The sequence below is a fragment of the Spinacia oleracea genome, chromosome 3, assembly GCF_020520425.1.
Source record: "Spinacia oleracea cultivar Varoflay chromosome 3, BTI_SOV_V1, whole genome shotgun sequence".
NCBI lineage: Eukaryota > Viridiplantae > Streptophyta > Magnoliopsida > Caryophyllales > Amaranthaceae > Spinacia > Spinacia oleracea.
In genome coordinates this window covers 155,241,743-155,267,821 of record NC_079489.1, presented here as the reverse complement: position 1 = coordinate 155,267,821, position 26,079 = coordinate 155,241,743, and the positions used below count along the sequence as shown (strand labels likewise).

At 38.0% G+C, this 26,079-nt stretch overlaps 1 protein-coding gene across 1 annotated transcript; it reads right to left on the bottom strand.

Moving 5' to 3' along the window:
* Positions 1-12,652: 12,652 nt before the first annotated feature.
* On the bottom strand, positions 12,653-16,392 carry LOC110798898 (peroxidase 72). Its single transcript, XM_022004095.2, has 4 exons — positions 16,138-16,392; positions 15,214-15,405; positions 14,509-14,674; positions 12,653-13,239 (listed from the first exon to the last, which is right to left on the bottom strand). The coding sequence occupies exons 1-4, from the start codon at positions 16,357-16,359 to the stop codon at positions 12,827-12,829; spliced, it is 993 nt and encodes a 330-aa protein (XP_021859787.1). The 5' UTR covers positions 16,360-16,392; the 3' UTR covers positions 12,653-12,826.
* Positions 16,393-26,079: the final 9,687 nt, after the last annotated feature.

Below are 26,079 nucleotides of genomic sequence, written 5' to 3'. Positions count from 1 at the left end.
ATTATCGGAAATGGAAATATTGCCAGAATCGGAAATATTGCCGGAAACGGAAATATTGTCAGAATCGGAAATATTATCGGAATCGGAAAATAATTCCGGAAACGGAAATATTAAATATTTGTTCGAAACGGAAATTAATTCCGGAATCGGAAATGTTAAATATTGTTCGTATCGGAAATGAATTCCGGAATCGGAAATTTAATCGGAAGCGTATCGTACGAATAAGCATCGGACGAGGCCTGCCGGACGAGGGCCCAGCACGAAGCCAGGCCATCGCCCCCAGCAAGCCAAGCGCGCCACACGAACAGCCAAGGCCACGCCAGGCCCAGCAGGCCGTGGCAGCGCGCACAGCGCGCGCAGCGCGCGCAGGTGCTTGCGTGGGCTTGTAGCTCGCGTAGGCCTCGCTGCGTGGGCTGCTGCTCGCACGCACGCGCATGGGCGGCCCATCGTGGCTGCCGTGTGTGTGTGCGTAAGTGTTTGTGTTCATGCACGATTCCTAAAACGTGCAGAGTTCGGTTAATGATTAAATTCCTAATTCTATTTGATAAATTAATTAATTAGAGTTCTTGTAAGATTCTAAGTTTAATTAATTCGTATCCTAATAGGATTCCAATTCTCTTTCCATACCCCTATAAATATGTGGCCTGGGTTCACAATTTATAACGAGTTTCAAGTATTCAAAGTGAGTTTTTGAGAGAAAAATTCAAACACACATCTTGCTCAAAAGTGCCGAAAATTCTAGTACCTTAAGGGCGATTCTAGTTGGTCAATCTTAAGGCGGATCCGGACGTGCTGTGGACTATCTACGGAGGGACGACACTTGGAGTCCTAAAGACTTGTTCTTGCTCGGTTCGGGCGCAGCTAGGGAGGGCACGCAACAAAGAGTATGCATCTAAATTATGCTATATGATTATGTGTAAATAATATGTATTCCTGGGTTAATGGTTGTTTCCGCATGATTTATGTAATATCATATGTATCATAACCTAACAGTGGTATCACGAGCCCCTTATTATTTTCATAATCTAATTTGCATAAACATGGTTAAATATTACAAATTTGCAAGAATTAAAAGGGGTGATTAATTTTCGTAATTGTTAATTAATTGCAAATTGCGTTTATTTAATTATACGTACGCAGTTTTTCGGCAGTTTCTTCGTTACTCATCCAAATCGAGTGATATTTGTGTCAATTCCGCATGTAAAAGGCATTCTAAAATTTTGACAAAAATAATATTTTTCTGCCGAACCCAGAATTCTCAAATTCGAAGCCTAACTATGACTTTTCGAAGGTTTTAGTTTTTCGAATGCAAAATTTCGTAAATTTAAGATGTTAAATTAAATATTTGCGATTCTTGTTGATAAATCTTGAATTTTTGATTGACCTACTGTATATGTTTAACAAGTTTGAATGCCTAGCCTTGTTAATTATGCAATCTAATTTGTAATTATGATTAATTTGTTGAAAATTAGAATAATTTAGAATTAATTTGATTTTCATAATTAATTATAATTTAATTAGAAACCTATGATTAAAAACCACCATAAAAATGGTAAATTTATGATAAATTTTAAATTTTTATGACCTAGACTTGAATCCATAACAATCGGAAATCAATTGAATAATAAATTTTCGATTTTTCGCCCTAAAATTATGAAATTAATATTATTTATTAATTTGTCATTAATTTTAAATATAAATTTTAAAATTTTATGCGATTCGTTCATATAACTTGCACGCTCAAAGCAATGGACGCTTCGTGTTACCCTTAAGGGGTGTTGTATAGTGCGGGCATGCGACGACGAGCAAGGGAGCTCGTCGCCCGTGCAGCACGAATGCAATGAGCAAGGGCGTGGTGCACGAGCACAAGGCAGCAGCCCTGCCTTGTGTCGTGGGCCACGAGCTATGAACAAATGGGCATGGGCGAAAGGCAAGCCAAGGCAGTCGCGTGTGGGCAGCAAGCAAGCTGCGCCACAACGCGCACTGCCTCGCGCGAGAGCGTGCAGCCTCGCGCGCAGCGAGCGCAAGCTCGCGTGCCACGAGCGCTGCGCCCAGCATTGCTCGCGCGCACAGCGAGCGATGTCGCGCGCCCAGCGAGCGATGTCGCGCGCCCAGCGAGCGATGTCGCGCGCACAGCGAGCGATGTCGCGCGCACAGCGAGCGATGGCTCGCGCGCACAGCGAGCAATGGCTCGCGCGCACAGCGAGCGCTGGCGAGCGCGCACTGCGAGCGATGGCTCGCGTGCGACGAGCGCTGGCGCGCGCGCAGCGAGCACCACAGCGTGCGATGGCTTGCGATGGTGATGCAGCAGCTATGCGACGAGCGCATGGGCTGCGCGCACATGGCCAGCGATGGCTGTGTGCGTGCGGCGCATGGGCGTGCAATGCGTAGGGTGTTTGCGTTACGATTAGATCGTTTTGAATGTTTAATTTGAAAATTTCAGTTCACGTAATTTTAATTAATTTTAAAATTAATAATTTAAATTATTTTCTTGGATTTTAATTTTGAATATTGTAATTATAATAAATGTTATTTATTCTAATTATTTTACTAAAATTAAAATCATGAATTAATTTAAATAACGACTGAAATTAAATTAAACTTTTTGGATTCAATTATAAATTTATATGAGCTTTAAATTTTAATTAAATTTGTATGTTTCCGGTTAGACTAGAAATACATTTTTATGTTTAAAATTAGTAAAGCATATGAATTTATTGGTTTGAGTGGGAGCGCTTTTTAGTCATAAACTCTTGATTAGGTCTACAAATCCTTAAGGTTAAAACAACTTGATTAGAATTAATAAGGACTGAATAATTGGTAGATTATTGGTGCCCTTGATTAATTGCTGCAAATGTTTACGTGATGCATAATGTGTTTTACTAACCAGCTATGTGGGTCATTCATGATAATGAATGGGTGAATGGTATATATGTTGTATATGTACTGTTTTGCAGGTTATGAAGTGACTAGTATGGCCCAAATAGGATAGAAAAATATGGTCTGCGTACCATTAATTTGAATGTAATTGGTCTAAAGTACCAAAGTTATTTTTCAATTCAAATATGGTCTGCGAACCATCAAATAGTTGTAATTAGTTATAGCTTATCCTATTTGAAGAAAATGGTGCCTCCCACGGAGATTTTCAAGACGGACTTTGAAGTCAAAGCTTCAAGATGAAGTCGGGCCATACTAGATCACATTTAATCTTATGCATGTTTTAAGTTATTTATTGCTTTTAAATATGTCTTAAAATGCATGAGATCAAAAGCTTGATTATGTTGCATGATTAAGGATTTTAGTTCACTTAAAATCTAACCAACATAGTAAGAGCCTTAAGTTCCAAACTTAAAAATTGAGTTAAAAGGTGCCATGCCAAAATATACACTTGCTTGGATATCCTTTACATCAATCTAGTAATAGTTTTCGCTCAGCGAGGTGTTACTTATTGGTCCTAAAGGGGCAAGGTACACAAACAATTGTGAGTACATGTTAGTTTTGGTGAAACTCAACGATATAAGTAAGGAGTCCTTTTATGTCGTGGCAAAATCGATAGGTTTACCTAATAAGTTCTTAGACGTACCTATCAACCAAGAATAGTTTCTAGACTATTAGCAAAAGGCTTTTGCTTACCTAAGATGTTCTAGGATTAAGTCGACAAACTGTGCTTAGTTCTTCAATGATTTTAGGATCTTGGAATCATTTTATTCACACCTGCCGGAACACATAACTTGAATAAAATGCTTAATAAACATTGAATTATGCATGTATGCTAGAATTTAAGTTTATTAAGAGAAACTGTGAATGGTTATTTATTTGTTTATTCTTTTCAATTGTAGTTTTTAATATGGCAAACAACAATTCATTCAACATTCGATCAATTCTCGAAAAGGAGAAGTTGAACGGGAAAAACTTCCTTGACTGGCAAAGGAACTTGCAAATAGTTCTTATGCAGGAAGAAAAGGAGTATGTCCTAGATGAGGCGATGCCCGAAGCCGCAGGCGACGGGGTCACTCAGGCAGCCCTCAATCGTTGGATTGATGCCAACAAGGATGTGAAATGTCTAATGCTCGCCACCATGAGTGCGGATCTGCAGAAAATGTTCATCAACTCAGATGCTTTCACAATCATCAGTGAGTTGAAGAACATGTTCCAAGATCTGGCTCGAGTCGAAAGATTCGAGACTCATAGGCAAATTCTTGAGACCAAGCTTAAGAAAGGCGAGCCCGTAAGTCCACATGTTCTCAAAATGATTGGACTCATTGAGAATATGAGTCGGCTGGATCAGCAATTTTCTTAGGAAATGGCTATAGACACCATCCTCCATTCTCTTCATAGCGGGTATGATCAGTTCAAACTGAACTACAGTATGAATAGTCTGGACAAAACGCTCACCGAGCTTCACGGTATGCTGAAGACCGCTGAAAAGACGCTCAAAAGTGATAAGCAGGATGTGCTTATGGTGCGTGGGGGCAAGTTCAAGAAATCTGGAAAGAAGAGGAATGCTAAGAAAGGTGGCAACAAGGCCAGCCCAACTAAGCAAACTGGCGCCAAATCTGTAAAGAGGAAGGTCAGTCAACCCACTTCTGAATCCGAATGCTTCTACTGCAAGAAGAAGGGGCATTGGAAGAGAGATTGCTTGAAGCTAAAGGAAGATCAGAAGAACGGAACAGTCGTTCCATCTTCAGGTATTTTCGTTATAGACTGTATACTTGCTAATTCAACTTCTTGGGTATTAGATACAGGTTGTGGCTCACACTTATGTTCCAATCCACAGGGACTAAGAAGAAGTAGAAAGTTAAGCAAGGGTGAAGTCGACCTACGAGTGGGAAATGGAGCACGGATTGCTGCATTAGCTGTAGGAACTTACTATTTGTCGTTGCCCTCCGGGCTAGTTTTGGAACTGGAAGAATGTTTCCATGTTCCAAGTCTTACTAAAAACATCATTTCAGTTTCTTGCTTAGATGCTAAGGGATTTTTCTTTTTAATAAAAGACAATAGTTGTTCGTTTTATTTTAAAGAGATGTTTTATGGATCTGCTAGATTAGTCAATGGACTTTATTTATTAGATCACGACAAACAAGTATATAACATAAATACCAAAAGGGCCAAAAAGGATGATTCAGATCTCACCTATCTGTGGCATTGTCGATTAGGCCATATAAACTTGAAACGCTTAGAAAGACTTCAAAAGGAAGGAATTCTAGAACCATTTGACTTAGAGGATTATGGTAAATGCGAATCATGTTTACTTGGCAAAATGACAAAGCAACCTTTCTCTAAAGTTGGAGAAAGAGCAAATGAACTATTGGGTTTAATCCATACAGATGTATGTGGACCAATGAGTACAAATGCTAGAGGTGGTTTCAGCTACTTTATCACTTTCACTGATGACTTCAGTAGGTATGGTTATGTCTACCTAATGAAGCATAAGTCTGAATCCTTTGACAAATTCAAGGAATTTCAGAGTGAAGTAGAGAATCAATTAGGCAAGAAGATTAAGGCACTGCGGTCTGATAGAGGCGGTGAATATCTGAGCTATGAATTTGATGACCATCTGAAAGAATGTGGAATTCTATCAGAATTGACTCCTCCTGGAACACCACAATGGAACGGTGTGTCGGAACGGAGGAACAGAACCTTGCTAGACATGGTCAGGTCAATGATGGGTCAGGCCGAACTTCCATTAGAATTTTGGGGACATGCACTAAATACAGCTGCACTCACTATAAATAGAGCTCCGTCTAAAGCTGTCGAAAAGACTCCATACGAATTATGGTTTGGAAAGCCTCCAAATGTGTCTTTTCTTAAGATTTGGGGATGTGAAGTATACGTCAAACGATTAATTTCAGACAAACTTCATCCAAAATCTGACAAATGTATCCTTGTGGGCTATCCAAAGGAAACAAAGGGGTATTACTTCTACAATACATCTGAGAACAAAGTGTTTGTTGCTCGAGATGGTGTCTTTTTGGAGAAAGATCACATTTCCAAAATGACAAGTGGGAGAAACGTAGACCTCGAAGAAATTCGAGTCGACCAACAAACTCTAGAGAATGCTCAAGATGACATTCAGGATGAAACTCAGAGATCTTTAGAAGAATCTGGTGAGAATCATGGTCAATCTAGAAATGTTACCCCGCGTAGATCGCAAAGATATAGATCTCAACCGGAAAGGTACTTAGGTATTTTGACAAACGAGAGCTATGACGTTCTATTACTTGAAAGTGATGAACCTGCGACTTACAAACAAGCTATGACGAGCCCTAGCTCCAAGCAATGGCAAGAAGCCATGCAATCTGAATTGGACTCCATGTCTGAAAACCAAGTATGGGATTTGGTCGATTTGCCAGATGGCTATCAAGCCATTGGAAGCAAATGGGTTTTCAAACTGAAAAAGGACAAGGATGGGAAACTTGAAGTTTTCAAAGCTAGATTGGTTGCAAAAGGTTACAGGCAAGTCCACGGTGTGGATTACGATGAAACTTTTTCACCAGTTGCAATGCTAAAGTCTATTCGGATAATGTTAGCAATCGCGGCATATTACGATTACGAAATATGGCAGATGGATGTCAAAACTGCTTTCTTAAAACGGCGTTTTAACAGAAACTGTGTTTATGACACAACCTAAAGGTTTTGAGGATCCAAAGAATGCTAAAAAGGTATGCAAGCTAAAGAAATCAATCTACGAATTGAAGCAGGCATCCAGGAGCTGGAATATACGTTTTGATGAAGCAGTCAGTGACTTTGGTTTTATCAAGAACGCAGACGAATCTTGTGTATACAAGAAGGTCAGTGGGAGCAAAATTGCTTTCCTAGTATTATATGTCGACGACATATTACTTATCGGAAATGACATTCCTATGTTGAACTCTGTCAAGATTTGGCTTGGGAAATGTTTTTCGATGAAGGATCTAGGAGAAGCACAGTACATATTGGGCATCAAGATTTACAGAGATAGATCTAAAAGGATGATTGGACTTAGTCAAAGCACTTATATCAATAAGGTGCTTGATAGGTTCAAGATGGCGGACTCCAAGCGAGGCTACCTACCCATGTCTCATGGAATGACTCTAAGCAAGACTCAGTGCCCAAAAACACTTGATGAGCGTAGACGAATGAGTGGGATTCCATATGCATCATTGATTGGTTCAATAATGTATGCTATGATATGTACACGCCCGGATGTTGCGTACGCACTCAGTGCTACGAGCAGATACCAGTCAGACCCAGGAGAGGCGCATTGGACTGCTGCCAAGAACATCCTGAAGTACCTGAAAAGGCACAAAGATGACTTCCTGGTCTATGGTGGAGATGATGAATTAATTGTTAAAGGCTATACGGACGCAAGTTTCCAAACCGACAAAGATGATTTCAGATCACAGTCTGGGTTTGTCTTCTGCCTCAACGGAGGAGCAGTAAGCTGGAAAAGTGCTAAGCAAAGCACCATTGCGGATTCTACAACTGAAGCGGAGTACATTGCTGCACATGAAGCAGCAAAGGAAGCTATATGGCTAAGGAAGTTCATAGGTGAACTCGGTGTAGTCCCCTCCATTAAAGGACCAATAGCCCTGTATTGTGACAATAACGGAGCTATTGCACAGGCAAAAGAGCCTAGACACCACCAGAGAGTCAAGCATGTACTTCGTAGATTTCACCTTCTACGAGAGTTCGTTGAAAGAAAAGAAGTCGAGATAAGCAAAATTGGAACTGATGACAACATATCAGATCCATTAACTAAACCTCTGCCGCAAGCGAAGCACAACTCGCACACTGCAGCTATGGGAATCAAGCATATTGGAGAATGGCTTTGATGTCTCTATTTAATGTTTTAAAGTTTTAGAGTTTAAATCTTTGTAAAACATTATTGGTTAATCATTCACAATAAATGAAAAGAATTCATTTTTCCATTTAATTTGTGGTTTATTAAATGATGAGTCCCTTCAACTTGACGATATATTCAAGATAGACTGTCAGGACCAGTCCTGTGACTAAGAAATGTCTATCAAGTGAACTTGAATGTCAAAGGTTGAAAATGGTCCCTAATCGGAGTTTTCTATAAAATTGGACGCATAGAAAACGTTAGACGATTAGAATGCAAGATGACTAGTAGTTCTGTTTCTTGAACTATGTGGACATGGCAATGTCATAATCATTTGCATAGATACTTACTTTGGGAAGATTATTATCGGACAAGACCTATGAAACTTTACTGTAAGAGATGAAAATCTGTCATAAGTAAATTTCATTAAATTACTAGACACTAAATCCTCAATACCTGAGTGATTTGAGATAACTTGTTTGAGAACTGGTTGCTTTGACGTTGACCAACCGTCGCACCGTAAAAGGAGGCTATAAAGGCAACGCTCAGGTAATCACCTATCAAACGAAGTCTAATCTCAAGATCGCAAGATTGGGATTGTCCTCCCATAAATCGGGATGAGATGCTTAAAAGTTGTACAAGGCCACTCGGAGAGCTAGAAACTGTGAAATGCATGGCCGTGCTCGGATGAATCATAGGCTATGATTATCTGTTTATTTGATCAGTTGAACTCTGAAACCGAGGAACACCTCTGGACATAATAAGGATGACAACTCTTACCTTATGTTCAAGAGCAAGCATCGAGCGACAAAGGAATTAGGAAATGCACACTTGTCCCTAAGGACAAGTGGGAGACTGAAGGAAATAATGCCCTTGGTCCAAGTATGCATTCTATGTTAAGTCTAATAAATGCGGTTCAGTATTAATTAACAAGTTAATAATTCAGTGAGATCAAGTGAGCTGAATGCCTAGCTAGAGGCCGCTTCAGTTCAAGTGGAATTAATGATATTAATCCACAGCTTACTCTTGACTGAACCCGTAGGGTCACACAAATAGTACGTAAACGGATCAAGTATTTAATGGCATTAAATACTCCATCTATGAATATTCGGAATCAACGGATCTTGGTTTCAGTGGGAGCTGAGATCGTCACAAGCAAGAAATGAATACTCCGGAAACGATGATATTGCCGGAAACGGAAATATGGATCGTATCGGAAATATAAATATTATCCAAGTCGTAGATGTTGCCGGAAACGGAAACATGGTACGTATCGGAAAATATTATCGGAAATGGAAATATTGCCAGAATCGGAAATATTGCCGAAAACGGAAATATTGTCAGAATCGGAAATATTATCGGAATCGGAAAATAATTCCGGAAACGGAAATATTAAATATTTGTTCGAAACGGAAATTAATTCCGGAATCGGAAATGTTAAATATTGTTCGTATCGGAAATGAATTCCGGAATCGGAAATTTAATCGGAAGCGTATCGTACGAATAAGCATCGGACGAGGCCTGCCGGACGAGGGCCCAGCACGAAGCCAGGCCATCGCCCAGCAAGCCAAGCGCGCCACACGAACAGCCAAGGCCACGCCAGGCCCAGCAGGCCGTGGCAGCGCGCACAGCGCGCGCAGCGCGCGCAGGTGCTTGCGTGGGCTTGTAGCTCGCGTAGGCCTCGCTGCGTGGGCTGCTGCTCGCACGCACGCGCATGGGCGGCCCATCGTGGCTGCCGTGTGTGTGTGCGTAAGTGTTTGTGTTCATGCACGATTCCTAAAACGTGCAGAGTTCGGTTAATGATTAAATTCCTAATTCTATTTGATAAATTAATTAATTAGAGTTCTTGTAGGATTCTAAGTTTAATTAATTCGTATCCTAATAGGATTCCAATTCTCTTTCCATACCCCTATAAATATGTGGCCTGGGTTCACAATTTATAACGAGTTTCAAGTATTCAAAGTGAGTTTTTGAGAGAAAAATTCAAACACACATCTTGCTCAAAAGTGCCGAAAATTCTAGTACCTTAAGGGCGATTCTAGTTGGTCAATCTTAAGGCGGATCCGGACGTGCTGTGGACTATCTACGGAGGGACGACACTTGGAGTCCTAAAGACTTGTTCTTGCTCGGTTCGGGCGCAGCTAGGGAGGGCACGCAACAAAGAGTATGCATCTAAATTATGCTATATGATTATGTGTAAATAATATGTATTCCTGGGTTAATGGTTGTTTCCGCATGATTTATGTAATATCATATGTATCATAACCTAACAATTTGGAGCACGTCCGCTATTTTGGAGGGGTTTTTCATTGTCAGTTTGTCTCGGAATTTCCCCTCCCGTAGTGCGTGCTTCAAGGCGAAGATTTCTACATCTGGCTGCAGGTTCGGAATGTTGGTGGATTCCTTCATGAATATGGCCATGAAGTCTCGCAGGCTCTCGTCTCTTTCTTGCTGTATAGAGGTTAGCTCGTCAGTGGTTCGTTCCGGGCGATTGTTGCTCACGAACTGTACGCAAAACCTCTTCTTCAGCTTCTTCCAACTTTTGATCGATCCCTTCGGCAACGATCTGAACCATTCCCCAGCAACTCCTGTCAGCGTGGTTGGGAAGTATTTGCACCAGCAGGCTTCGGAGTAGGGGCTCAGAAACATCTGCTGTTCGTAAGAAATGACATGATCCCTCGGATCCGTGACTCCGCTGTATGTCAGGTGCGCTGGTAGTCTCACTTTGGGAATCGTCTCCATGACAATATCGTCCGAGAATGGAGAAGATGCTGGAGTCATGATTCTCTTTCCTAGCCTCGCCCTGATACCTTCGCTTCTCGAGTTTCCTCCAAGGGACTGCTCGGGGGCGTGTAGGGGGCTAGGAGTTCAGTCACTTCTCCTTCTCCTTCTCGACTGGCCACTGCCCTCGGGTTGTCTACTGGATCTACAGGGGCTACCCAGCCTGTCATGAACCGAAGGTCGCAGTCTGCTATGGACCGAGCTTCGGATCCGAGTGGGATCACTTGCTCCACTTTGGAGAGCTTGCGGTGTTGGAGACGGTGTTGCGAACCACTCTGGTTGCTGTGCAGCCCTCTGTTGCGTATCCCACGTGCTTTCTCTCCACCTTGTCATTAGGTGTGTTCCTGACATTGTGGAGAGATCTTGCTCGGGTCTCACATTATCCTCGTCAGTCGAGGGCATGTTCAGCAATACCTGTCGCCTGGCTCTCCTCGCCTCTCGTCGTGCTGCTGCATGGGCTTATTCTTTCTCGTTGAAGAGGAAGTTCTGCATGATGGTCATGGCCGCGGCGAGCTCTTCTCGAGAGGGGAGTGGTCTGCTAGTCGTGGCGGTTGCCCTTGTTGGATGCGACCTCGCCACCGAGTGCAGCTGCTCGCCTCCATCGGATTCCGAATCCGTTTGGACAAGGACATCTCCCAACTGGTTGTTATTGTTGGGTACTTCCATTTTTTACGTGGAAATGTAGTGTTTTTTTTTCTGGAGCTTTTAAGTGTTCTTCCCCACAGACGGCGCCAAATTGTTCCGGTGTTGAAGCGGGTGAAACAATGGGCTTCGAATGAAGGCCCTTTTTGTGTGTGTTGAAGATCTTGCTAGCTCGAATGTGTTGTGTCCGAATCAACCTGCACAATAAACAAGTTACTAGCCTCGGGGGTGTTTCCGAGGAAAGCCCCTCCGATGCCTAAGTAAGAACGATGCTCGGATTCTAGAGAGAGAAGTTCTCTAGAAGAGTGGTCTTAAGGCGTGAAATGGACGTACCTTGGTAAGTGAGCCATGACGGCTTATTTATAGTGTTCGTGCAATGATTGCCCTTAGGTCATTTATTGCAAGTGGGCCTTGGGCCTTGATTGGTGGCTGAATAGCCTTTTGGACTGTAGTGGGTTTGATGTTGTTGTTGTGAGCCTTTGGGCTTTGGACTTTATGGCCCAATTGGTATTCAATTGGGAGCCCAAACAGTATAAAAACTAGCTTTCACAATAGCTACGATCATAGTACGTATATCAAACATTTTGTATACCCTATTTTATATCGTTGTGATTTACAGCCTTCGTTGACGAGGGGGTTCTATAGATTTGTTGAAGCTGTGACAAATATGATTTCCGTTTGATTCGTCTGATTGTAGTCGAAAGATTGACATCCTATTCGATCCCTCATAAATCTTTACCAAAGAAACAACCTGAACTAAACTAACACACAAAAATTAACTAGAACCAAACCCACCATAGGGGTACTTACTACACTTAAACAATCAAACCCACCATAGGGGTACTTACTACACTTAAACAATCAAACCCACCATAGGGTACATTGAAAGAGAAGGGGCGAAAATAACCAAATTAATTTTCGAAGAAAATTGCCTATTTTCGCCCTAGAAAACCCTAATGTTTGTAAACCCTCAAACGAGAGAGAAAAGAGGGAGAGAGCGGAGGGGGGAGCATTTATTATTTAGTTATTAATTATTAATTATAACTTAGTTATTAATTAATTAATTATTATTAATTAACATTTTTTATTATTATTTCTTAATTAACTAGATAATATTAATTATTTATTATTCATTATTCGGTATTTACTATTCATTCATTTTCATTCAGTTCAGTTCAACCAAACAAAGTTCAGAAGAACATGGCCTTAGTCACCAAGTATACCTATCTCCCCCAGGTACAGAATATGAGGGATAAGAGATATTTTATCCCTATCCTTATCCCTCATTAATCATGGTTTCCTTGTAAACAAACATGGGATAAGAGTGAAAAATGATTAGAATTACTTATCCCCACCCTTTATCCCTCTAAACAAACAACCCGTAATTCGTAACCATACGCCAAGAACTCATTAACGAACAATGTTTATTGATAGAGAAGATGCACAAATAATTCTCTCACTAGTCACAAAAACATACATACTCCTATCACACAAACACATTAATCAACATAAATATAGATACTTTTACCCAAAAAGATAGAAGAACTCATACACAACATTTAAAATAATTTATGCCAAACTTCAGTGATTAACTCTTCTGCAAACTCTTCTGATTTCACCCCTTGAACCAGTCAATGGAGCAATGTTTCCCATCTTAACCATGGATTGTGTAAAATGTTGGAAGAAAAGATGATTGTTCTCTGCATATTGTTTCACTAGTTTCATAGAATCTGCATTTTGGGACACCAGAATTTCATCAGAACTCAAAAGGCCCTTGTTAGCCAGCAAGTTCTTGTAGTAACTGTTGTCAAACTTGAAAGGGGTAACATGGTCTAAGTTAAACAAGTTCTGGTCACCACCAGACCGTGGGCAACGGTTGCGCAACACAGCTGCCATGGCCGGGTTTAGGGTTTTGTCGGGTTGTCCGTTTCCGCTCTGGTTGTATAGCCTTTGCCTGAAGCTTGTGCACCTTGCATCCCCTATTGTGTGACTCCCTGCAGTATTACAATGCATTAGCAGTGTCACTGTAAAATGACCAACTTAACCAAAAACTTAAGCTGATGGTTGAAGTCTCAAGATTAGTTTTATACTCTATTAGGATCGACAAGGGGAGGTAAGAATTAAGAAACTAAGTCCATAATGATCTGTCTTCATTTCCCTGTTAAACCAGTATGTATCTGATATTAGTCAGCCCAATTATACAAGTCAATGCTTGAACCACTCTCAGCTCAAACATATTGCAGTTGATGGGGCTCGAACTTCAAATTACACACTGAGTATGTTGGTTATACTTGTTGGTACATAATCAACTATTTATAACACCATAAGACATCTTAACATGAAGTGAAATGGTTATTGATGTTGGTACATAGAGTCAACTATTTATAATACCATAAGACATCTAATAAACATGAAGTGAAATGGCATGCTTAAAATTATCTACACAAATAGTTATTTAAAAGTAGAGTATAATAAATATCAACATCTGAGTAAAAGTTTAGTCGAAGTGTTTAAAAATTGTCCCCAAATATAATGTAATTTTTTTTTTTTTTACTGGTAAATTTTTCGTTTTGATAAGAATTATCCTTTTAAAATCACTAATAATGTATAGAAGTAACTATATGTCCATTAAAATGTTTATCTATCAATTTTTTTTTTCAATATACTTCAAGTTAATTAAAATATGTTAAAATTTACCAAAAGATGGATAAACAGTTACCCCGTTAATAGATTTATTGTACACCAATGTGTGCAATACCTTTTGTTCTCTCCATGCTCGCGCTTACCCCTTTATGAAATTTGGTTTAACTTATTGATAAACGTAACATTCCCAATTAGCTTCTTGTTAAACATTGCATAAACTCATAAAGTATAAATCAAGAGGTGGTATACAATAATATGAGCATCTTAACCTCCTTTTAAGACAATTATTTCTCTATTAGCACCACAGTTCACTACTTGTGAGACAACTTTTTCAAAAGGAAGAATTTCTTTCCCTTTGCAAGATTGGAATTTGATTTTATGTCAATGTCACCTTTTCTAGTTCCAGACAGCTAATGAGTAATGATAGAGCCAAATGAAACATATAAAATAAAATCAGTCGATAAGATCAAGCCTTTTAAGCTAATTATAGGGTTAATGACGTTATTAAGGGAAATCTTATTGAATACCAGGAGTATTTGGTGAATTTTTTAAAACTCGAAAGATATTTGTTATTTTTTCTTAAAACGTAGTGAAATTTCATGAAAAAACAATCCACATACCAGAAAGCGCGACAAGGTCAACTAGATCAAGCCCCTTAAGCTTGAATTTGGTAAGAATGGTTTGAAATGTGTTGTTAGGAGCAGGAATGTTGTAGTTTGAGCCACTCAAACTAGCATCTAGAGAGTCCCTTCTCCCTAGTGGTACCTCCCAGTTTGGTCCTCCAACCTGCAACATACAAATATGAACACCATTAACTTAAAAAACAATGATTTACATGTATGTAAGTATTATATGATTTTAAAAAAATCTTAAGATCCACATGCGAAATTATATATGAATCAATTGAAAACAACCTCTCTACAATTGCGGGGGTAAGGTTGCGGCGTAAATCCGACCTACCCTTACTCCCGCTTGCTACTGGAGCCTATGAGAAGGCAATGGGATAATGTATACCTCATTAACTATAGCCCGGCCCGCTGGACCAACTTGGCCCAGCTTGAACAAAGTGTAAGTTTGTGTAGTCTCAAATAAGCATTTAGTCCAAAGCCCGGCCCGAAAAAACATGTTGTGGTCAAAAAATCCACACCAAATTTATGGGTGTGGGCATGAATTTTTGTGTTAAATCCCAACCCGGCCCGACATGACATGAATTTTGATTACCTCTAGGATAATGATAATGACGTCTACAAGAAAACGGAGTTTTTCCGACTAAATTTATCGTCTACAATAATGATAATGATGATGAATACACATGTGAAACATACAAGAAGAGTAGAGTCTCTAGCAGTTAAAGCCAAGATATCAGCACAAGACACAGTCTCAGGGCATGCTTTCTCCACTGCAGCCTTGATCTCATCAATGACCTCGAACCCTCGAGCCGAATTCCTGTTTGGGTTCGACCTCTTCTCGCTTACTATAGAACCACTGCTGTCTAGTAGAACCCCACCATCACAACCCTGCATTTGATATCACAAAACACCCAAAGGAAGAAATTAATTATAAGCAAAAAGTGATAAAATTTCAGAGTATATATTGATCACCCAAAGAAAATATAAGCAAAAACTGATAAGTTTCATAGAATTAGAAATGGGCCTGAACAACCCAATAAGAGTACTGATCACCCAAAGAAAATATATGCAAAAATTGATAAGTTTCACATAATATGAAATGAGCCTGAACAACCTAATAAGAGTGTTGATCACCCAAAGAAAGTAAAAGCAAGAACTGATAAGTTTTAGAGAATTTGAAATGGACCTGAACAACAATAAGAACTGGCATTAGTGAGAGTAACTTGTTCAAGCTTATAAGTTGGTATTTTCTCGATCTTATCTTTCTCCAATGTGGGCAACTCACATGGGATCGACATTGAATTTCAAAGAAATTATAAGCAAAAAGTGATAAAATTTTAGAGTATTGATCACCCAAAGAAAATATAAGCAATAACTAATAAGTTTCAGAGAATTTGAAATGGGCTTGAACAACCCGAGAAGAAAGAGGAGAGTTTAGCCCGCTTATAAGTCCAATGGACTAGTATTTTCTCGATCTCTATCTTTCTCCGGTGTAGGCAACTCACATGTAGTCAACATTGATTTTCAACACACACAAGAAGAAAGTATAGAAACTCATCTATGTATATACTAAAATAACTAGTAAAAGTATTAAGCAATGTTTTGTTTTGAGATGAATACCTTGACAAAACAATCATGGAAATGGAGCCTAAGCAAGGAGGCAGCCATTCTTGGTTCTTTGGCAACCACTTTGGCAAGAACAGACCAAACAATATCTTCAAGTTTTGGACAAGAATGGTCATAGAATTGTGGGTAGAGATTTCCACCTTGGGATTTCTCCGAGAAGCATAAAGGAGATATTGCTAGGATTAGGAGGGACAGAAAGAGAGACTTATTAGCCATATTTGAGTTTTAGAAAGAATAATAATGCTTTTGATGAGCTTAGAATGTCCTTATTTATAATAGGAGAACTCTTGTTATGTGGAGGGAATGGGTATAAGAAACTACTCCCTTTGTTTTTAAATGTTTGTCATATTTGAAGATTTTAAAGATTCTAATGAAAATTTCTTACTACTTTCGTATGTTTCATAAAGATCTTTACGGTTACTATCTGTACAAATATTAAAACAAAAGTACAAAAATTGATTTAATATAATAAAACATGGATAAAGTAAGAGAAATGTGTAAAAAGATGGGTGGGTATAAGAAAAAAAAAATGAATAAAGTAAGAGAAAGTAAATAGAAAATTATAAATATTTTGGGATAAGAAAATTAAAGGTAGTAAATTTACGTATCTAAAAATAGAATAAAGTAAAGTAGACATTTAGGTTTAATATAAGTAATAAAATATGGACAAAATAAGAGAAACGTGTAAAAATGTAGCTGTGTATATATATAAAAAAATGAATAAAGTAAAGAAAGTGAGTGAACATTTGTAAATATTATGGGATAAAAAGGGCAAGATAGTAAATTTTCATGTTAAAAAATAAAATAAAGCAAAGTATAAACCGGAAAGTGTAAAGATCGTTTTGTAACGGAGGTAGTATACTTTTACGATGTATATGTATTTCAAAACATATTCATGCGGGGTGTTGTTTTATTTCTCTCGATTTATAGTTTCTAAATATCAGCCTTTATACAATTTTTATCAGAGTAGTAGGACTCTTGTAATCTTGTTCATGTAAAATATCGTGCACTCATCGTGTGCTGCATGCATAAACACTACTACCTCCGTTTCATTAAATTCTTTACGCTTTGAAAAATGTGCCAAAAATTAAAACTTTGACCATAAATTATCACTATTATATCTATCAAAAATTATCATGAGATATTTTGTTAGATTCATCTCGAAATGTATTTTTATAAATATTAATTTTTTATAATTTTTTGTCATACAAAATTAGATATATTAACGGTCAAACATTGCACACGAGTCCGTGCAAATAGTATAAGAAAGGCGGTTTTTTTAAATAAATTAATTTTAAAAAAATATGAAGAAGTGGAGTTGTTAGTAAGCTAAATCATGTTATTTATTGCATTAGTTTTGATAGAAAAAGGTCATGGAATGTAAAGAAGAGGACACTAAGGTCTTGGGTGGGTCAAATAAGACATATTATTAGGTGATTTTGTCACCTTACTTTTTAAACGGTACCATATGGAATGGAAAGGAACTAAGGAAGGATAATTTCCTTTCCATTTTTATTGCCAAAAAAGAAATGATTAAGCATGTGAAATAGCTAATGGTTGTTAAGTGTTTTGTCTAAAAGCGTACCAAACCGTATTTTGTAGTTTGAGAAGTGTACGGTTTGGAATTCCGGCCAAGCCACGGTGTGATTTAGGTGTTGTTTCTAATAGTTTTGAAACCAAACCGCACGATTTTTTTTTTCCTCTTCAGTTTTCTATTTTTTCCAAAACTAAAAATCAAAATATGAAAATCACAAAAAGTAGTTTTCAATTTTTTATTGTCAGTGTTCGAAATTAACATGATTAAAATAGGTATGACTATTTTTTAGTTAATAATTCATCTAAATCATATGACTTATAAAACCCAAAAAATAAAAAGTGGAAACTGACAGTGATACCGAACGGGCCCAAGTTATGTGATTTGCGGTTTAAACTCTAAACGGAAAACTTTGCTTTATTGTAGTTTTGCTAATTGTTTATTTTAGTAAAAAAAATGTGATGCAATCGTTTATTTGTAGTTGAATAATTTTTTAAAAATGAGAATTTTAATTTTAGCGTTAAAATTTTATGTTTTCATAAAATTAAAAATGTAGAAAATGTAAATTTTGGCGAGTATGGGTGTAACGCCCCGACCTCTAAATCACTTATTAAAGCATACTTAGCAGCGGAATTAACCTAATTCGGTCGGGACATTACCCGCCGTAACTCCCTCTTAGGAGTTACCAGGCAACCATCAATCATAAGTTATTAAACTCCAGAATTAACATGATAATCCTTCTTAATTCCTTAATAAAAGTACATAACTTAATCAAGAATCTTTACTTAAACTTGTTACAACTTAACATTAACTTAGGTAAACTTGGTAATAGTGAAAATCCTCGCCACTACTCGTTTCCGTGGTCCCCAGCAGTACCTAAAACGGAAAACAAAACGGTGAGCCGAAGACTCAGTAACAAGTTACCCTAGCATCGTAACATCATTTCAATTCATTTTATTTAATAAACAGGGAGAATAGAATATAGTAAAACATTTAATAAATCAATATTTCAGAAGCATCATTTCGAAAACATCATTTCAGGAACATTAATTTCAGGAACGTCATTTCATTAATCTTTTTCCTTTTAACAGTATTTATTCTGGTCGTCATGACTTTACAGGAAAACATGGTAGGACGTCTCCTACGAACAGGGGAAGCCAGTGCTTCATAACAGGGGGAGTCAATGCTCCATAACAGGGGAAGCCAGTGCTTCATTTCAGGGGGAACCTTGGTTCCATATCAGGGGAAGTCAGTGCTTCTTATCAGGGGGAACCTTGGTTCCATATCAGGGGAAGCCAGTGCTTCTTATCAGGGGGAGCATGGGCTCCATATCAGGGGAACTTGACCAGTTCTTACACTTTTATTTATCATGTTTACATTTCTTTTAATCGAACATTAATCAGGAAAATCTCAATCATTCAGGGTGGTTCAATAAACCATTACATCTCATTATTTCATAAAATCATTTCTTTCAGGAATAATAATAATTCATTAAATTAATACTTTGCATAAAGCTGCATTATCGTAAAACAATTCAATCAAATCATACTTGTAATCCCGCAATTCATAAAACATCATTATAAAACATCAATCATTCATAACATCATTCATAAATACATTTCGAAGGGAATGCGGGTACTAGCAATAACCGTTACCTCAACCGCAGTTTTTATACTTCCTGTCCGATGGATCGTCCTTCCTGAGCCCCGAGTCCAATTTCTTTCAAAATATCGAATTATTGAATTAGTAGCTAAAACGATAAATAATTTAAAACTAATATTTTATAAATAATAAATTTATAGATAGTGAATTTTGAAGTAATGAATTTAATAAAAATATATTTTTATAAATTATTGAAAATATTATTAAACAAGATTTCAATCAAAATTTCATAAATCGATTTACATAAATATTATCTAATTTCATAAATTAACGAAAATATATTATTTAAATCAAATTTCAATCAAAATATAAATCTGATATTATCATTTAAAATTTATATAATTAAAGTAAATAATAATTGATTTTCATGAAATATTAACATGGGTTTTTAAATAAAAGAATAGAGCTTACTTTGGGATATTGGGCCAAAACAAAAGGGCTTGGGCTTAATTTGGGGAATAAATGAACAAAGTTCCTATTACTGGAACTCGTTTCTTTTCGAAACTGAGGCACGAAGCAGGGGAAGCAGGGGAGGGGGATCGAAGCAAAGGAAAGGGAGAAGGAAAGGGAACGGCGGTTGGGCCCGGGGCAGCACGGCGGCGCAGGAGCGTGCCGACAAGGAGATGGAGGTAGTGGTGGACGCAGGGCGGCGCATCGCGGAGGAGAGGGAGGGAAAGGCAGGGGAGATGCGAGCAGGAAAGAGGGAGCAGGGGGACGGTGGGGTGAGTGCGGTGGTGGTGGCCTGCGCACAGAGGAGATGGAGGGTGGTGCGCGGCCTAACGGCGATGCCGGCGACTGGGCGTGAAGAAGAGAAAAGTCAGGGGAGGTGAGTTGAACTGAAAAGCAGGGGAGGGGCAGGGGATTTCACGACGAAGGAGGAGGAGAAATAAGGGAGGTGTTTGGGTCGGGTGTTGCGCCGGAGATGGTGGTGAGGGTGGCTGTGAGTGGGGCTGCGTGGTTGGGTGGTTGCAGCACGGTGGTGCCGTGAAAGGAAGGAGGGAAGCTTGGTGGTGATGGTTCGAAACAGAGAGGAGAATTAGAATTGAAAATTGGTTTTGATTTTTCTGATGTTGAATTCCAATTGGTACCATGACTGATTTGTATAGTCAAGAAGAGTGAATGGGAAGGAAAAGTCCTTGGTCTCCAAGGCATGAATGTAGACAGAATTCAAGGAAAGGAGTGGGAACATACGTGGAGAGGAGGAAGAAGAAGAGAAATGAAATTTTTCTCTTTCAAGGGCATTTTTGTAATTTCACAAGATTAGGCCAAAATTCTGAAAGTTGGTTTCTGTTTTAGGAAATTAATTAGAATAGAAATGTTTAATTAAAACTAAGTTTCGAGATAATCTTTTATAAAAATATCGTTAACGAAAAAAAATAAATTTAGTTTTCGAATAGAATAAGAACGTTTCGAAATTATTAAAAATCCGAAATAATTAACGAAATAACTAAAATAAATAGCTTAAGCTCGTAACTTTGAAATTAAATCATGGAATCTGAAAAATAATAAATCGTGTAATAATATTAAAAATTCAAGTGAAGTAAACTTCGTTAATTAAAATAAAGATCAAAATTAGGATTAAAAACGATTTTAAGCTAAGTACAAATCATTAAGCATAATTAATCGAGTTTTAAAAATTCGGGGTATTACATTCTTACCCCCTTAGAAAAAGTTTCGTCCTCGAAACTTGAAAATTAGACGTATAAAATGATTGTTGAAAATCAAAAACATTCGATTAAAAGTATGATATTTATTTTAAAACCAAGATCTCACAATTTCATTCCCATTCCGACAATGTCTAGCCTTTATTCCGCCATCATCTTTTAGGACTTCGCTTCAACTCGAGAACTAGAATCGAAGAGTAAAGAATACAAAAGGGGCAAAATTATATATTGATCCTTAATCGTTCTTAAGGTCAATTACATTCCGCCATCGTCTTTCGTATCTCCACTTTACTTCATAAAATAGGATCGAGGAGCAAAGAACATAAAGGGACAAACTTGTTAGCTTAGACTAGGCTCCAATTTTTCTTTGTGATATCTTGTTTTGAAAATATTTTCTACCGAAAACAGTAACTTTTAATGCAAGTTAAATTATAATTCTGAAAATATACGTATATGTAGTGAAAATAAATATTTATCAACCAATTTCAATACTCGAATAATTTGTAAAAGTCATTTATTATATCAATCTCGTACTCTGAGCTCAGGGGAACTTCCATCGGAGACGGCATCCATGTATAACAATTAGATCACCAGTACAATCATGTCATATCAGCATAAACATAATTCATATCATAGAGACATAATTCATGTGAAAATTTCAAATTCAACATAAGCATAACATTCATAATCATTTGATCTAACACACGAGCATGGTTGACCATAACATAATCATTCATAGAAAACATAGTAATTCATACATCATATCGTTTGTGGGAGAATAATTAGAGATATTTCGCTTTCATTCTCTATTGGTCTCTTGTTGCTAGAATCTTGTCGTTGAATTGACTTCCGTTATTCGATTCGTTTCGTTTTCGATTTCTGATCTTTTCTTCTACGTCACACAACTTTGTTGACTACGTTCGTTGCGGGGGTTCGAGTCCATTCGCATGACAAGAACTACATCATTAGACGTACGACTTCGTTACTTATCCTTAGTATTTTAAGTCGACAAACACTTGGGTTTTGGCGGATAATTCTAAGCCATCACATGTGCCTTTATCAGAAACAACCTAGGTTCCAGAAACTTAGTTCAGACTACCTGGATGTCATTTCGTCGATTTCTTTTCTTAACTCCATTGCATTCCTCAATCATTCATAATCCTTTTCGAACTTCATAACATTCATTGATATCATCAACCTCATAGACAGACAAATTTTCGATAACTTATTTTGGTAAGTTCCTCAAAGCTTTATATGCAAACTCAATTCCATATTTTCACCATAAATCATGTTTTCCACATAACATTTCGCAAAACTTTAAATTCTTTCGCTTAGCTTTCTTTATGGAGATTATCACGCATCCTTTCAAATAAATACATAAAAATAAACCTTACAAATGATGCAGAAAAGTAAACTAAAAATTGATTTCAATCATAACTTCAATGCTTTAAACCTTGATTTAATTTTTGATTCGCCACTTAAGAAGTTCAAACTCATGCTCTTTCGATACTCTATCATTCAACCTTTTTGATAACTAATTCTTGATAACTCATTTTGATAACATCCTCAAGATCTTATTCACGTGTCAACTCAAGCGAGTCTTTTGTCATAAATCATGTTGGGTTTATAACATTTATGTATGACCTCTTAACTTCCTTAATAAAGGCACATCAATCATCTTTTAGACTTTTGTACTTATAAACACCAATATATATTCATCATGGATAACACGAAAAGGTAACCCTAGAATAATTTCATTCATAATTTGAACACTTTAAACCTCGAATAATCCCAACTTAATTAGTGATCCACCAGTCATGGAATACAACCTTATGCTTGCTTGGTACACTTAACATTCATACTATCCTTAAAAAAAATTTCTTAACCATAAAAATTCCTCAAAACGATTCATATCCACAAAATCTTTGAGTTCGCACCGTGCTTAACTTAACTTCTTTTAAAATATAATGCTTAAACTTTGCCTAGTCTATCCAGGGTAGAAAACTCATAACATGACATGTGACGATAAACATAAAATCAAGGGAAGTTCGATTCTAAAGCGAGAGAGAGCTAAATCAAAATAATATCAGCGTTGGCGTCATCTTTGTCCTTTATCATGTAAGCTCTTGCATATGTCGTGATCGCATTGGATTATGATTAACCCTAGAATTGTTGTTGTTTCGTTCATGATTGGTCGAGGTTGACGAAATGCTCTTTCCCTCCACGTATTCGTTCCTACACGACATTAGTTTCTTATTCGCCAGGGCATTGCAAAGTCTCCAATAGTTGATCCATCTTGTTGGTCCATTCTTCAAATTCTATCGAATCGGCTTGCCGTCATAGATTGGTGGATTCCAGGGTGAAATTTTCTCAAATAGTGATGCATTTTCGTTCGATTTCGTTTTTCGAGAATATTTGACCGATTAGTTGACATTGTACTTGCAGTTCCTAATCGTTTCATCATCTCCTCGAGGTCTTCTATAAATTGTTCGTCACAGGAATCATCATGGAAAACATCATTGTGGGCGACGTCATCGTGAATATTGCGCTTTGTTGTGAGCTTCGTTCGTGGCATCGTTAGTAACCTCGATAATCGATATTTCGCATAACATATTCAATCAGGAAAACATCATGAGAATAAATCCCTTTAATCCCGTTCCTACACTCACACTCATTCCATTTTAACTTGACTTGATTTTAACATATTCTTTTTAACTCATTCCTTAAAATTCTTTGCTTAAAGCCTATTGAATTCTACTACGCGCAAAACCCGTAAGGTTTAGCACTTATGGTACAGAACCTTGGCTCTGATACCAAACTGTAACGCCCCGACCTCTAAATCACTTATTAAAGCATACTTAGCAGCGGAATTAACCTAATTCGGTCGGGACATTACCCGCCGTAACTCCCTCTTAGGAGTTACCAGGCAACCATCAATCATAAGTTATTAAACTCCAGAATTAACATGATAATCCTTCTTAATTCCTTAATAAAAGTACATAACTTAATCAAGAATCTTTACTTAAACTTGTTACAACTTAACATTAACTTAGGTAAACTTGGTAATAGTGAAAATCCTCGCCACTACTCGTTTCCGTGGTCCCCAGCAGTACCTAAAACGGAAAACAAAACGGTGAGCCGAAGACTCAGTAACAAGTTACCCTAGCATCGTAACATCATTTCAATTCATTTTATTTGATAAACAGGGAGAATAGAATATGGTAAAACATTTAATAAATCAATATTTCAGAAGCATCATTTCGAAAACATCATTTCAGGAACATTAATTTCAGGAACGTCATTTCATTAATCTTTTTCCTTTTAACAGTATTTATTCTGGTCGTCATGACTTTACAGGAAAACATGGTAGGACGTCTCCTACGAACAGGGGAAGCCAGTGCTTCATAACAGGGGGAGTCAATGCTCCATAACAGGGGAAGCCAGTGCTTCATTTCAGGGGGAACCTTGGTTCCATATCAGGGGAAGCCAGTGCTTCTTATCAGGGGGAACCTTGGTTCCATATCAGGGGAAGCCAGTGCTTCTTATCAGGGGGAGCATGGGCTCCATATCAGGGGAACTTGACCAGTTCTTACACTTTTATTTATCATGTTTACATTTCTTTTAATCGAACATTAATCAGGAAAATCTCAATCATTCAGGGTGGTTCAATAAACCATTAAATCTCGTTATTTCATAAAATCATTTCTTTCAGGAATAATAATAATTCATTAAATTAATACTTTGCATAAAGCTGCATTATCGTAAAACAATTCAATCAAATCATACTTGTAATCCCGCAATTCATAAAACATCATTATAAAACATCAATCATTCATAACATCATTCATAAATACATTTCGAAGGGAATGCGGGGTACTAGCAATAACTGTTACCTCAACCGCAGTTTTTATACTTCCTGTCCGATGGATCGTCCTTCCTGAGCCCCGAGTCCAATTTCTTTCAAAATATCGAATTATTGAATTAGTAACTAAAACGATAAATAATTTAAAACTAATATTTTATAAATAATAAATTTATAGATAGTGAATTTTGAAGTAATGAATTTAATAAAAATATATTTTTATAAATTATTGAAAATATTATTAAACAAGATTTCAATCAAAATTTCATAAATCGATTTACATAAATATTATCTAATTTCATAAATTAACGAAAATATATTATTTAAATCAAATTTCAATCAAAATATAAATCTGATATTATCATTTAAAATTTATATAATTAAAGTAAATAATAATTGATTTTCATGAAATATTAACATGGGTTTTTAAATAAAAGAATAGAGCTTACTTTGGGATATTGGGCCAAAACAAAAGGGCTTGGGCTTAATTTGGGGAATAAATGAACAAAGTTCCTATTACTGGAACTCGTTTCTTTTCGAAACTGAGGCACGAAGCAGGGGAAGCAGGGGAGGGGGGTCGAAGCAAAGGAAAGGGAGAAGGAAAGGGAACGGCGGTTGGGCCCGGGGCAGCACGGCGGCGCAGGAGCGTGCCGACAAGGAGATGGAGGTAGTGGTGGACGCAGGGCGGCGCATCGCGGAGGAGAGGGGGGGAAAGGCAGGGGAGATGCGAGCAGGAAAGAGGGAGCAGGGGGACGGTGGGGTGAGTGCGGTGGTGGTGGCCTGCGCACAGAGGAGATGGAGGGTGGTGCGCGGCCTAACGGCGATGCCGGCGACTGGGCGTGAAGAAGAGAAAAGTCAGGGGAGGTGAGTTGAACTGAAAAGCAGGGGAGGGGCAGGGGAGTTCACGACGAATGAGGAGGAGAAATAAGGGAGGTGTTTGGGTCGGGTGTTGCGCCGGAGATGGTGGTGAGGGTGGCTGTGAGTGGGGCTGCGTGGTTGGGTGGTTGCAGCACGGTGGTGCCGTGAAAGGAAGGAGGGAAGCTTGGTGGTGATGGTTCGAAACAGAGAGGAGAATTAGAATTGAAAATTGGTTTTGATTTTTCTGATGTTGAATTCCAATTGGTACCATGACTGATTTGTATAGTCAAGAAGAGTGAATGGGAAGGAAAAGTCCTTGGTCTCCAAGGCATGAATGTAGACAGAATTCAAGGAAA

What these genes read in the sequence shown, in the direction of transcription:
- LOC110798898 (XM_022004095.2), bottom strand. Translation starts at nt 16,359, where the DNA reads ATGGCTAATAAGTCTCTCTTTCTGTCCCTCCTAATCCTAGCAATATCT. An exon ending in TCCATGATTGTTTTGTCAAG is followed by an intron (nt 15,406 to 16,137) that starts GTATTCATCTCA and finishes TATCAAATGCAG; the next exon opens with GGTTGTGATGGTGGGGTTCT. An exon ending in CTAGAGACTCTACTCTTCTT is followed by an intron (nt 14,675 to 15,213) that starts GTATGTTTCACA and finishes TGTATGTTGCAG; the next exon opens with GTTGGAGGACCAAACTGGGA.